At 55.3% G+C, this 13,990-nt stretch overlaps 2 protein-coding genes across 52 annotated transcripts in view; one reads left to right on the forward strand and one right to left on the reverse strand.

Moving 5' to 3' along the window:
- KANSL1 (KAT8 regulatory NSL complex subunit 1) overlaps positions 1 to 3,407 on the forward strand; it is a 54,928-nt gene extending 51,521 nt beyond the window's left edge. For all 7 annotated transcript variants that reach the window (XM_085523559.1, XM_085523560.1, XM_015885770.3 and 4 more), the window contains 5 exons: positions 1,239 to 1,357; positions 1,666 to 1,723; positions 1,876 to 1,988; positions 2,711 to 2,954; positions 3,055 to 3,407. In XM_085523559.1, the coding sequence (XP_085379685.1) occupies positions 1,239 to 1,357; positions 1,666 to 1,723; positions 1,876 to 1,988; positions 2,711 to 2,954; positions 3,055 to 3,330 (810 nt within the window). In that variant the 3' untranslated portion in view covers positions 3,331 to 3,407. The remainder of the gene's footprint in view (positions 1 to 1,238; positions 1,358 to 1,665; positions 1,724 to 1,875; positions 1,989 to 2,710; positions 2,955 to 3,054) is intronic.
- Positions 3,408 to 5,395: 1,988 nt separating this feature from the next.
- The window catches only part of MAPT (microtubule associated protein tau), a 33,559-nt gene continuing 24,964 nt past the window's right edge, over positions 5,396 to 13,990 (reverse strand). For 19 of the 45 annotated variants that reach the window (XM_015885794.3, XM_015885788.3, XM_015885780.3 and 16 more), the window contains 5 exons: positions 13,844 to 13,936; positions 13,603 to 13,695; positions 9,278 to 9,359; positions 8,981 to 9,093; positions 5,396 to 7,306 (listed from right to left, as the gene is read on the reverse strand). In XM_015885794.3, coding sequence (XP_015741280.1) covers positions 7,091 to 7,306; positions 8,981 to 9,093; positions 9,278 to 9,359; positions 13,603 to 13,695; positions 13,844 to 13,936 — 597 coding nt within the window. In that variant the 3' untranslated portion in view covers positions 5,396 to 7,090. Of the gene's footprint in view, positions 7,307 to 7,709; positions 7,858 to 8,980; positions 9,094 to 9,277; positions 9,360 to 9,767; positions 9,811 to 13,602; positions 13,696 to 13,843; positions 13,937 to 13,990 lie in introns of all 45 variants that reach the window. The other 26 variants (XM_015885796.3, XM_085523580.1, XM_032449395.2 and 23 more) reach the window with 7 other exon arrangements.

A 13,990-nucleotide genomic window follows, 5' to 3' on the forward strand; every position in this document is an offset into this window, starting at 1 on the left:
CTTTCCCAGAACAGTTTGCTGTTGCATCATCAGCTGTTGTCAGTGAGGTGGGTTGTAATGCTCAGGGGAGGCTGAGACTCCAACCAGCAGCAGCAGCTTCCCTGGAATGAGCCGAGTGTTTTGGAGACCAGGACGCTCCTCAGCAGCCATAGCATGTCAAGATGAAATCTGTTCGTGCTTCCCTGCACTTGATCTTCCTTCCTGCTCCTTTTGCCACCCTTCCCTGAGCCCATTCACAATTAACAGGGTTACAACATGGTGTTGGTTTCCAGCACCCGGCTTCAACCAGCCCCAGAAGCCGCCTGTGCTGCTCCAGCAGCCCTGAGGTGTGGGCGTTGTGCAGGGCAGGACAAGGTTTGGGTCTGGTTTTGGTGGTTGTGCAGCACCTCCCAACATGCACAACTTTGCTGCAGAATCAGCAGCATTGCACTTGTTCCTTCGGGGAGCTGCTTTGAGCTGGGAGGTGTGTGTGCATGACAGGAGCTGCAGCTTCCTGCACTGTGACTTGTTGTGCTTTTGCAGTTTTACCTCTGGTTGCCCAGCAGGTTTTGCTTCAGAAATGATGGTCCCTGTCATGTGCTGCCACTTCTACCAAAGCCCATACAAATGGCAGTGGGGAAGCTGAGCAGCATCCCTTCCCTTAGTGCAGGTTGAGCTCAGGTTGTAATGCAGGAACACGGCTGCTCTGGGACATAAAAGCACCAGTTGAGGTTTCAGAAGGGGAGAAGCCCTGCAGGAGCTTCTTACTGTCAGCTTCACCCATGGGGACGGCAGTGCTGGGCTCAGAGCCTGGAGCATCCCATGGCTGTGCTGCAGTGCTGCTCAGGGGAGGTTTGGGGACAGACAGGCAGGAGAGCACCCAGCATCCAACCCAGGTGGATAAGCTGAATGTGCAGCTTATTTCTAGCTTGGAAACCCTGTCCCAGCTGAAAGAAGCTGCAGGTGGAAGCCATCAGGTTGTAGAGCAGCTGCCACAAGCCAGGATGAGCCGCTGATCCCATTGGAGCTGTGCTCCATGCCTGCACTTCTTAGTGCTCATGGTCCCATTGCCACTTCACACCAGGGAACTGGGCTCTGTGTGGCTCTTCTCTCCCCTTTCATGGCTGTTCCCATGGGAAGGCCTTGCAGCAGGCAGCACAACTCAGTTCCAGCACAGATCTCTGTTGGTCCTTTCTCATTGCCTCACCATAGCAAAGCCTCCGAGCCTTCCTCATGTTGTTCTCGTCTTTCCATTGCAGCAGCCGAGGAGGAGGAGAGGGGAAAGCTCATTTGATATTAACAACATTGTCATCCCGATGTCTGTCGCTGCCACAACTCGTGTCGAGAAGCTGCAGTACAAGGAGATCCTGACGCCCAGGTCTGTGCCCATCAGCTCAGCTCAGGGCTCTGCTCCGGGGGCTGCTGGGGAGGAGTTGGGCTTTGCCTCCCCTGGGAGAGCAGCTCTGGGAGCCCTCACACAGACATAGGGATTGTGTTGTCTCAGTGCCTGAAAGCAGCTGCTCCACGTGGGGCTGGAGTGAGAAACTGCTCTGCTGGCACCATGGGGGGGTTGTGGGGACAGATGTGCAGCTGAACGCCCACCTGCAGGTGCTGCTTGTTGTGATTTCCTCAATCAATGGGGCTGTGCTGTGGCTGGCTGCACCCTGACCTTGTGTTTGTTTGCAGCTGGCGTGAGGTGGACATTGGCGCCCTGAAAGTCAGCCCCGATGAAGACAACGAGGAGGTGAGAGCTGCCCTGTGTCCCAATGGGGTGACGCTGGGTTCGGTGGCACTGGGGGTGCTCTGGCCATCACCAATTGACGTTACTGCACACGGATGTGCATCCAACATGAACAGCCCCAGACTGAGCCCTGTGCCATCCCATCCCTCCCACAGATCGAGGACTTGTCTGATTCAGCCTTTGCTGCTCGGCACAGCAAGTGTGAAGAGATGGAGCGAGCCCGGTGGCTTTGGAGCACGAGTGTGCCCCCGCAGCGGCGGGGCAGCAGGTACAGCAGCACAGCTCTGCTTCTGTTCCATTACACGCCTGTCCTGCCCTTCCAACCATCACTCAGCACTGCTGCAGTGTCTTCTCTCAGCTCTGCTCACCTGACAGAGCTGGAGGATGAGATTGTCTCTTTTCTATTTGCTTTCTGATGCTTTGGTTTGGAACTGCTGTGCTCTTGCTGGTGGACTGCAGCTGCATGCAGCCATGTCAGTGCAGCTGGGGTTGCATTGCAGCTGCATGCAGCCGTGCAGCAGCCTTCTCAGTGCAGCTGTGCTTGCAGCAGGGCGGCTCTGTGTGGTTGTGCTGCAGTTCACGTTGGTGTGAGTGCCCCCAGGGCTGGATGTTCCCTGCCTTGAGGTGGCTGTGGCAGAGCTCTGCGTCCTGGGGAGGGGTGCTGCCATCTCCAGCTCCTTCCCACGCAGCATTGAGGTCCCACCTTCACCTCTGGGCCACAAGTTGCTCCCCCAGTTGTCCCAATAGCTCCCAGTGACCCCTCCCGAGCCAGCAGCCCGTTCCCATTGTGGGTCCATAGTGGGGAGGGATGGGGCTGTAAGTACAGGCCGGGGCCAGGCTGTGCTGCCGAGCTCAGCTCCCCTCGGTTCCCTGAAATGCTGTTGGCAGATCTGAGCATCCCGTGGTCTTTCACCCCACAGACCCACCAGGTTTGTTTTATTCCCATAGCAGCTTCTATCTGCTCACCTTGGCGCTGTTTCCATTCCTCAGGTCCTACAGATCGACAGACGGACGGACGACCCCCCAGCTGGGGACCCCCTCCACCCCCCAGCCAGCATCCCCGGACATGGGCGGCTGCCCTTCCCACTCAGAGCTGTCCCACACTCACTCTCCGCGCAGCCCCATCAGCCCCGAACTGCTCTCAGCTCCCCTCACTCCCTTGTCCCGCGATTCCCTGCGGCTCCTGCCCAGCGAGGACACGCGCTGCTCCACTCCCGAGGCTCTGGATGAGCAGGTGGGTGCGGGCAGCACATTGAGGGGTGGGCACATTGATGGGGGGGGGGTCACACACCAAGAGGAGCATCCAGCACATCCCTGTGTCTGTTCCCTTTCAGGCCATGCTGCCCTGGGAGCGGCGCTGCTTCCCCCTGTGCTACGACCCCAGGACGGAGTGCGAGGACCAATGCGACCCCCAGGACCGTTCATCGCGCTGCACCCGACGTACATCGGGCAGCAAATCCTCCCGGGACAACGAAGGCACTTCAGCTTCACCCACCCTGCCCGGCAGCAAGAGCCGCCCCCCCCTGGCGACCCCCCCTCCTTCCTCCTCCTCCTCCTCCTCCTCTGCAGCAGCAGCAGCAGCAGCGGTTCAGCGGCCAGCGCACAGATAGAGACGGAGCAGGGGGGGAGACACGAGCAAAAACCGACACACAGAACTAACTCTTGGCATTAAAGCTTCCAAAATCTGCGTTTGATATTCAAACATCCTGCCGGGAATTTTCACAGTTTTTAGTGAATTTAAGGAGTTTAGAAAACTGCTTTTTTGGGGTTTTTTTTTGTTTTGTTTTGTTTCTTTTTTTTTTTTCTGTTTTTGGGTTTCTTTTCGTTTTTCATTTATTCTTCTTTTTTTTCTTCCATGTTTTTTCCTTGTCTCACATCAAGTTTGAGCCGCCCGGGTTCCTCCCAGCGGAGTGAAGCCTGGAGAGGGGAGCAGCCCCCCCCCCATCCCCATCCCCCCCTTATCCCTCCCCTTGTAGCTGTGTAAGCATAGAGCTCAGGCTGTAGCTGAATAGCAGGGATGCTGTTGCTGAAGCAGGAGGGTCCCTTTAACCTGCAGCCCCTCCCTCAGCTGTTGTAGTGATGTTAGTGTGAGAAGCAGGGCTGTGTTGCTGTGTCCCCCCCCCCGCAGGGTGCAGCCAAACAGCCCTGGGTGGGTGGGTGGGTGGGTTGGGGGGGGGGAAGGAAGGAAGGAGCTGGGGGTGATGCTCTGTGTGATGGAGCAGGGCAGGACGGGCAGCCCCTGCAGCAATGGGAGCTGCAGCTCCACATGGGGTTGGCTCATGGGCTGCGAAGGGGAGAGGGGGGTGGGCAGCAGTGGGGCTGGAGGGGCAGCAGTGGGGCTGGGGGGGCAGCAGTGGGGCTGGGGGGGGGTCTGAAGGCACTGCAGTGCTTCCTATGGGGGTTCAGCCTCAGAATAGGGGGGGAGAGGAGAGCAGCCTGCACTGGGGATGGATGGATGGGGTGGATGGATGGGGTGGCAATGCTCAGCCCTGCTCCATGCTGAGCATTGGGAGCCAGCATTGCTGAGGGTCCTGCGACCCCCCACCCCCATAACACTTCTCTGTGCCCAGCATCGAAAGAGGGGAAAAAGGAGAAAAAAAAAAAACACACAAAGGAAAAAAAAAAAGAAAAACCCCCAAAAAAGGAGAAAAAAAAGGCCCCAAATCCAGGCGAGTTTTGATGGTTTTTTGTTGGTTTTTTTTGGTTTTTTTTTCCCCTTTTTTGTTTCGTTTTGTTTGTAATCGTAAAGAACTGAATTTTGTGGCTCTGCTGCTTCCCGGGGGGGGGATGGGGGGTGATGGGGGGGGCTGTGATGATGCGGGGTGGGGGGATGTTGGGGGGGGGGGTTATGATTGTGATGCTCAGAGCCCCCCCCCCTCCTACCCTCCTCTTCCAAAATGCATTGGGGGCTCCATTGGGATTCGGTCAGCATTTCATTAAAGGAAAACCACCCAAAATAAGCAAACACACGAACAATGATCCCCCCCAATCCCCCCCCCCCCCATCCTCTACCCACTCCATCCTCCTCCAACCCCCTTCTCCTCGACCCCCCCACCCCCATTCTCAACCCCCACCCCCCCATTCAATCCCCCCCCCCATCCTCCAATCACAGCTTTTCTATTTATGAGCTTAACAAAAACCAATCCGACTTTTAGCGTTATTAAAATCCACTGGGAAAAAAAAGAGATAAAGAAGAGAAACTTCAGCCCCCCCCCCCCCCCATACACCCCCCCTCACCCCCCTTTCGGTCTGTTATGTAAATATTTTCTTTTCCTGCTTTCAGCTGCTGTCCCGTCCCGGTTCTATATAGAAAATAACCGCTTTTCTTTCCCAGCAGCCGACCCCCCCCCTTCCCCTTTGACGCCCCCCCCCCCCCCCACTTTGTTCACGTCTCGGTTCTGTTGGCGAAGCACGACGAGGTGCTTATAAAAATTAAATAATAAATAAGAATTAAATGAAAAAAAAAATACAAAAAAAAAACAAAACACGACAACAACAACAAAAAGGAATTAAATAATAATAATTAATAATCATCATTAATTAATTGGGGGGGGGGGGAATAACACAAACATGGATGTGAAGATGGAACGTCCTCCGTGTCGGTGGGGGGGGGGATATTAAGGGGGGGATATTGGGGGGGGGTCGCAGCTTTTTTCACTCGTGGGGGGGGGTGAATCTTTTTGTTGTTGTTTTATTTCCAAATTCACTTTTTTTTTTACGGTAACAGTGAAACCCAGCGGTCAGCGCACGAGAAACACCATCATGGACACACAGACAGGCAGCTAAGCTACAATGGTTACACTGAGAGCAGAACTACCCCCCACCCCCCCCTCCCCAAATACCCCCCCTCCCCGTTATACCCAGCCTGGGTGGGGGGAGGTGTGGGGTCCCAGTGTGGGTTTGGAGCCTCGTTGGCACGAGATGGGAAGGAAAAGGGGGGTGTTGGGGGGGTGGGGGGGCTGTGTGAGATGCTGCTGCTGCTCCAGCATCGCTGTCACCCCTCCATGATGCACCCTATATATTGCAGCCCCCCACCCCCTATTGCAGCCCACCCCCCCCAACTCGCTGTGGCCCCAGCAGCACACACAAAGGGGGGAGGGCTCCGTCCATCTCCTGCTCAGCCCCCCAAACCCCCCCCCAGCACTTGGAAGCACACAACCCTCAGTGCAGCCCTATGGGCGCCTTCCCCCCCATCCCCAGCAGCAGCTCCTGGGGGGGTTTGGGGTGTGAAGGGCACAGCTCGGCCTCTTTGGTTGGTGAAGGAACGGGCACAGGGGCCCAAAGCCCCCAAAGCCCCCCAGTGCCACGGGAACAGCAGTGAAAGGAGGAAGGGGCTCTGGGGGAGCACACAGTGCTGTGGGGTGCTGCAGGGTGCTATGGGATGCTATGGGGTGCCATGGGGTGCTGCAGCCCAGGATGGCCACCACCACCATCACCACCATCACACCTTCCTCTCCTCCTCCTCCTCCTCCTCCTCCACACGAGCGCAGCAGAACCTCGGAGCTGCCACTTCTGTGAGCTCTGAGCTGACCTTGCAAGGAAGGAAACAAAACAAAACCAAAACCAAAACGCCATCACAACCCCCGGCTGGAACCACTGCGCCCACCTCCGGGGGGGGGGGGATGGAGTGGGGAATAGAGGGGGGGTCCACCCCCCCCCGACATGCGGTGCAGCCAACGACTCACTGACAGCATCATTAAACACATGCTTTGTTTATGAAAACAACCACCCTGGCACGGTCCAAGCATATACAGACAAATCTACTCTACGACACGAGGGGCTGCCGGGGGGGGGGGGTGGGATAAAGGGGTTTGGGGGGGTGGGGAATAATAGGCTCTGCTCATTCATTCAGCACAGCCACGGAGGGGATCCCCCTCTGCTGCTGCTGCCTGCATGAGCGCAGAGTGGGCTTCTATTTGCTCCGTTCAGAGGTGAAAACAAAAGGTTTCTTCCCAATCAGCAGGCAAATGGAATGGGGGGGTTTAGGGGGGGTTTAGGGGGGTCCAGGCAGAGCAGTGCGGCCCTGCAGAGTGGGGGGGGGGCTGCTCTGCCCACTGCCCTGCAGGGATGGAGGGGGGTGGGATGGGAGGGGAGAGGAGGTTCTGTACCTCAAAGTGTCACTGATTATGAAGTCCTGGAGCTAGAGCTGAATGAACAGTAAAAGCAGGTTAAATCATTAACCGAGTAGGGGATGGGGAAGCAGCTGTAAAAGGAACAGAGGAAGAAGGCCAGATTATCATTATTGGTGCGTCGGTTTCTTTTTCTTTTCGTGGTTGCTTGTTTTTTTTTACTCCCCCCCCCTCCCTCCCCCCCCCAACATCATCTTCTCCTTCTCTCCCGCCGTGGTGCTGAGCCCCATCACAAGCCCCATCACAAGCCCTGCTTGGCCAGCGAGGCGGACACTTCGTCAGCTAACGTGGCGAGCTGGGGGGAGTCCACCATGTTGATGCTGCCAGTGGAGGAGACATTGCTAAGGCGGCGCGGAGACGCGTCCCCGGAGATGGTGGGGGATTTGTAGACGATTTCGGCTCCGTGGTCGGTTTTAGCTTTGGCGTTCTCACGGAAAGTCAGCTTGTGAGTCTCGATCTGCAACGAGAGCAGAGCAGGGTGAGGTGGGGGGGTCCCATAGGGGGGATGTTATACCTGCAGGATGCATTGCAAGGATGGGACTGCGCTGCTCCCAGCAGCGTTAACATCAGCCCTGTGTGTGCTGGGAACGGGCCACGCACAGGGAGATGCTCCAACTCCATCCCAAGGCACAGCCCAGCTCCATCCCAAGGAACAGCCCAGCTCCATCCCAAGGCACAGCCCAGCTCCAGCAGGGATAGATGGAGCTGTGTGGGATATATGGAGCTGTGTGGGATATATGGAGCTGTGTGGGATATATGTGTGTGGGATAGATGTTGTTGTGTGGGATAGATGTGTTACAGCCACCCCTCCCTCAAGCTCCAGGGCTGGGGAGGGGAATCAGACCCGTTTTGCTACTTACTGGTGCCCTCCCCAGCTGAATGTGGGGCTGGGGGCTGCTTCGACGGGGGGGTGGGTGGGTCCAGCACCAGGGTGTGGAGCCCAGCAGGGTCTGGGCTGGGGGTCTGGGCAGCCTGGCGCCAGCTCTTGTCTTCCTTGCCTTTCTCTCTCTATGGGTGAAGAAACCCAACCCGAGGTGGTGGGGTACAAGAAAACGCATCAGCAATTAAAAGGAAAAATAATAAATGAGCCCAAAAAAGATCCAATAAATGTCAAACAGCAGGAAAAAAAAAAGGTTTGAAAAAGGGGAAATATAGAAAATAAGGGAGAAAAAAGATCTGGAAACCCAGCATCGTGATGTTAAAAATGGTAAGAAAAGGCCTGAAAAAGCACAGGGCAGTCTGATGCGTGGAGCAGTGAGAGAAGGGTAAGGAAGGCAGCGATCTGGGGCAGGGCAAGAGCTGGAATAGAGCTTAAATAGAGCTGGAATAGAGCTGGAACAGCTGGAATAGAGCTGGAACAGCTGGAATAGAGCTTAAATAGAGCTGGAACAGCTGGAATAGAGCTGGAACAGCTGGAATAGAGCTGGAATAGAGCTGGAATAGAGCTGGAACAGCCATCCCATCCCAGAGAGAAAAGAGCATCTGGAAAGCAGTGAGAGCAAAAGCACTTTTCCCTTTGGGAACTCAACCCCTCCAGGCTGCAGCCCCAGCCCTGAGCTGACCCCAAAGTGCTGCCCCATGTGTCTATGGGGAGCTGCTCCCTGCTGAATGCAGTGAGATGCAGCACGGAGCCCATCCAACCTGAGCAGCTCTGGATCCCCATTGCCACCTCCCTGCACTGCTCAGCTGCACTGGGGAGGCTGAGATGAGGCGCAGAGCTCAGCACTGATCACCCTTTGTAATTAAAGCTCAGCCCGATGCTGAGACACAAGCTGGAGACACAAACCTCGTCCTGCACCGACTGCAGAGAGCAGCAGAAACAGCAGGAAACCACAGCAGGAATCACACTCAGTCACACTGGGGTCAGTCTGTGCAGCCCTCAGCCCCATAAAGTGGGGTGAGGAGGGGGGGGAGCTCAGGAGGATGCGGGTACAAAGCATCCCTGTGCAGCAATAGGGCAGCAATAGGACACAGTGGGACACTGCATGGCAAGCACAGAGGTGGTGCAGAGGCAGCTGAAGCTGAGCAGCACCTCCCCTGAGCCCACCCCAATTGCTCTTTGATCCCCCCCCATCCCAACACACACACACACACACAGAGCAGCCCTGCCCTCCACCCAGTGCTCCTTTACCTTTTTATTTCCCCCTCCAGGAACGTGGCTGATGTTATCTAAGGAGCCGATTTTAGATTGCACCTTATCTTTGAAGTCCAGTTTCTCAGATTTCACCTCCACTTGGCCACCACCTGCAACAACAGAGCAGCACAAGGCTCAGGTCCCATTGCTTGATCCCATTGCCTGATCCCATTGCCTGATCCCATTGCATGATCCCATTGCTTGATCCCATTGCCTGCAGGGCAAGAGCTCCCCATCATACTGTGCTATGAGCATCCCTGACCCCCCCATCCCACACCGTGTTCATTTTGGTACCTGGTTTGTGATGGATGTTGCCCAAAGATCCACATTTGGACGTCACGTGGCTCAGATCCACCGGCTTGTAAACGATTTGAACCTGCCCATATAGGAGAGAGAAGAAGGTGAGCACCCAAATAGGGCAATGTGAAAGGAGGGGGGTGTTTGAAGGCAGGGGGGGGGTAAACACGATATGGCAGCACCTGATGTGGATTGGAGGGAAAGGAACAGCTTACACCCCAAGGAGGGTTAATGAGAGAGATGAGAACGGTGATGAGAAATGGGAGGTCATTAATGTGTGCAGGAGCCTCTTATCACATCAGCATGCACGAGACCCTCTGCGCAGAGGGGGGGAGGAGAGGCAGATTGAAAGTGCTTTAAGTGAGAGAGAAAAGTGGAGTGGGAATTAAGTCAGATTTGCATACACGTCATCTGAAAAGGAGGAGATCAACCAGAGAGAGAGAGAGAAATAAACCAACCCCGTAAAATAAACCAAACAAATAAATACCTTTTCTGGTGTAAAACATAAAGTTTATGAATGTCCACAAAAACTGAAAGAACAGAAATGATCAATGTGCACAGAGCTCTGAGAACAGAGCGACCAACAATATGCATTTCTGAGCCAAAAAACAACACCCCAACAACAACAAACAGCAACGTCATGGAGGTAAAGGATCAAAACCAAAGTGATATCAAGGCTGGATATCGGCTGGGAGCTCCTGGTGTGTATCTGAGTGTAACTGGAACATGGTGAAGCACCAGAGAGCTCCATGGTGCTCCAAACCTGCAGCCCCACGGCAGTGCCAGGGCACAGACACACAGCAGGGCAATGGGACCATACACAGCAGGGCATTGGGACCATACACAGCAGGGCAATGGGACCATACACTGCAGGGCAATGGGACCATACACAGCAGGGCAATGGGACCATACACTGCAGGGCAATGGGACCATACACAGCAGGGCATTGGGACCATACACAGCAGGGCAATGGGACCATACACTGCAGGGCAATGGGACCATACACTGCAGGGCATTGGGACCATACACAGCAGGGTAATGGGACCATACACAGCAGGGCAATGGGACCATACACTGCAGGGCATTGGGACCATACACTGCAGGGCAATGGGACCATACACAGCAGGGCAATGGGACCATACACAGCAGGGCAATGGGACCATACACAGCAGGGCAATGGGACCATACATTGCAGGGCAATGGGACCATACACAGCAGGGCAATGGGACCATACACAGCAGGGCATTGGGAACCATACACAGCAGGGCATTGGGACCATACACTGCAGGGCAATGGGAACGTACACAGCAGGGCATTGGGACCATACACTGCAGGGTAATGGGACCATACAGAGCAGGGCAATGGGACCATACACAGCAGGGCAATGGGACCATACACAGCAGGGCAATAAGACCATACACAGCAGGGCAATGGGACCATACACAGCAGGGCAATAAGACCATACACAGCAGGGCAATGGGACCATACACAGCAGGGCATTGGGACCATACACAGCAGGGCAATGGGACCATACACAGCAGGGCAATGGGACCATACACTGCAGGGCAGTGGGACCATACACTGCAGGGCAATGGGACCATACACAGCAGGGCAATGGGACCATACACAGCAGGGCAATGGGACCATACACTGCAGGGCAATGGGACCATACACTGCAGGGCAATAAGACCATACACAGCAGGGCAATGGGACCATACACTGCAGGGCAATGGGACCATACACAGCAGGGCAATAAGACCATACACAGCAGGGCAGTGGGACCATACACAGCAGGGCAATGGGAACATACACAGCAGGGCAATGGGACCATACACAGCAGGGCAATAAGACCATACACAGCAGGGCAATGGGACCATACACAGCAGGGCAATGGGACCATACACAGCAGGGCAATGGGACCATACACTGCAGGGCATTGGGACCATACACAGCAGGGCAATGGGAACATACACAGCAGGGCAATGGGACCATACACAGCAGGGCATTGGGACCATACACAGCAGGGCAATGGGACCATACACAGCAGGGCAATGGGAACAAGGTGATGCTGAGAGCATCGGGGGGCCAAGCACAGCACACACACAGCAGGGACACCAGGTTAAGAGACACGGAGGGGAGGAAACATTGCCATGACCCCAGTGCCTGCACTGGGCCATGGACGGGGCTCAGACACACAGGAATTGGCTGACCCTGTTTGCTCCAGGGCTCTGTGTGCCTGCTCAGCTCCTTCACAGCAGCACAGGGACCCTCCATGCAGCCCCTCCATTGGTTTGGCTGGAGCTCATCACCTCCCTGTGATGCACAGCACCCTTTGTGTGCACCAAACCTCATGTCAGCCCCATGCCCAGCAGCCCATACTGAGCCTCAGAGCCACGGGTGGGAGCGTGGCTGTGCACACAGCATTGCCCCCCCATTACACAGCCAGGGAAAGGAGTGGGAGCACAGCAAGGCCCGGTGCCAGCAGGCACTGCAGGACTCGAGTCCTGCAGTAACACTGGATATCAAGCACACGGGTATCATAGTTCTGTAATGTTGTCAGCCCCATCTCTGATGGTCAGCCATCCCAACAGGCACATCAGACAGAGACAGGGAGAAAAGCATCCGCAGGGTCTGAGAGAACACGGCAGAGACAGACGTGAACACAGGGATGGGGGGAGGCCACACGGAATGCACTGAGCACAAGGAGAGCTGGGCTGGCTCACAAGGCACAAACAGGACCTGGGAGGACAGAGCTGTGCCCTTCTGACCCAGTGTGCCCTGAGAGCTCTGCATGGAGCTGCCAGGACCCGGCTGCTCTGACAGACCCCCCATTTCCACAGCAAGTGACCCATGGCTGCATCCTTTCTGCTCTCCTTCCAGCTCACAAGACTCTGAACTCTCTGTTATCCTGCTGGGCAGCAGAGCAGCACTTTAACAAGGCAAACAGACACAGAGTTGTTCGCCCAAGAAATCAGTGCCAGAGACCTGGGGATCCCATCTGAGCATCATCAATGCTTTGCTCAGCTTCTGCCTAATGCATCACTGCGTCACAGCACCCACTGCTGGAAGGAAGGCGCTGCCCCAGGTTGCTGCATCTCTTTGCCTCGGAGCATTGTGGCTGTGCAGGCAGTCACTGCTGACTGTGCTGCAGAGGATTAAGGCACAGCTGCATTGCAGCCCAGTGGCTTCTTGCTGCCCCTTGGTCAGAGGAGCCCCAATGCACAGCTCTGCTGGAGGATGATGGTCTCTATAAATGCAGGGAGTTCTGAACCTGCTGCAGCTTTCAATGCCCGCCCAGTGTGTGTTGAAGCTGAGCTCTGCCACCAGTGGCTCACATCAGCTCCTGGCCCTGCAGGCAGCACAGCCAGGGCCTGGGTCTAAGACCTGGCAAAACCAGCAGGGAACACATCTCACAGAGGCCTGACCTCTGCAAAGCAGCTCCTCTGGTGTGGAAATAATGTACAATGACATCAAATTTAAGACCGAGGTGGCAAACCCAGTTACCTCCCTTATGGGCCGAGCCCTCTGCAATGCTCAGCTTCTCAAGGAGGGCATCCAGAGATCAAAAACAGCACAGAGAAAACCCATGGGGAATAGCTGAGGCTTCCTCAGATGGACACAGAGCGGGCACAGCCCCAGGGCAGCACTGCTGGGGTCTCAGTGATGCTCCTCCCTTTGCCCATCACCTTTCCCAGACCCCAATTCTGCCTCCAGAGCAGGTGGAGCAAACCCACCAACCCCCACATTGCAGCTCCATGTTCCTGGCACAGCACCTGGAAGCTGTGCTGGTTCCATGGCAGGGAATGGCTGGGAATGGCCACGTCCCAGTTTGCTCAGTGTCACTTCAGGCTCAGCCCACACGGGCACCAACACACACAGTGGACACAAGGAGAAGCTTGATATTCACACGGACCATACTTGCCTGATGGGTTCAGGAGCCTTTTACACGCTGTGCGGGGCCACGTGCACTTCAGCAGTACAATAAGCAACAAGGGCTGCGTTTGCTTTTAAATCTACCATGGGCTGCATCAGCATCGCTGCGTGCTAAGGGCCCGAGCCCCGCAGGCAGCATAAAGCCTGAGGTTAACAGATGTTTTGTTACAGACACGGTTTGTACATGGCTCAGTTAGCTCTGCCCACATCAGGCACGTCATTAGGGTTCATCTAACCACGCCTTCTGGGTTAATGGGTTAAACACAGCACGTCACCAAGTGCTATCTGACAGCAGCGCTGCTGCAAATAGCATTGGCTGGTCGGTGTTATACAACATGCCACTACGGGTAGGGAGCATCACAGCGCATTCAAAGTGTGAAGGTACTCACACTGCCTCCTCCTGGGATGTGTTTGATATTATCCTTTGAGCCACACCTGGATTGAACGCTGCTAAAGTCCAACTTCTGATTAACAATCTGCACCTTTGGTAGCCAGAAAAGAGTCATTGCATGTCACCAAGTGCTATCTGACGGCACGGGCGCTGCAGATAGCATTGGTGGTTTAGTGTACACAACATGCCACTTATCATTAAGAACTATTACAGTGCATTGAAAGTGTGAAGGTACTCACACTGCCTCCTCCCGGGATGTGTTTGATATTATCCTTTGAGCCACACTTGGATTGAACGCTGCTAAAGTCCAGCTTCTTATTAATAATCTGCACCTTTGGTAGCCAGAAAAGAGCGTGAGAAACAACATGATCATCTGTAGCTTGACC

This window comes from Coturnix japonica, chromosome 24 (genome assembly GCF_054131305.1).
Source record: "Coturnix japonica strain WE chromosome 24, WE-NBRP24, whole genome shotgun sequence".
Classification (NCBI taxonomy): Eukaryota; Metazoa; Chordata; class Aves; order Galliformes; family Phasianidae; genus Coturnix; species Coturnix japonica.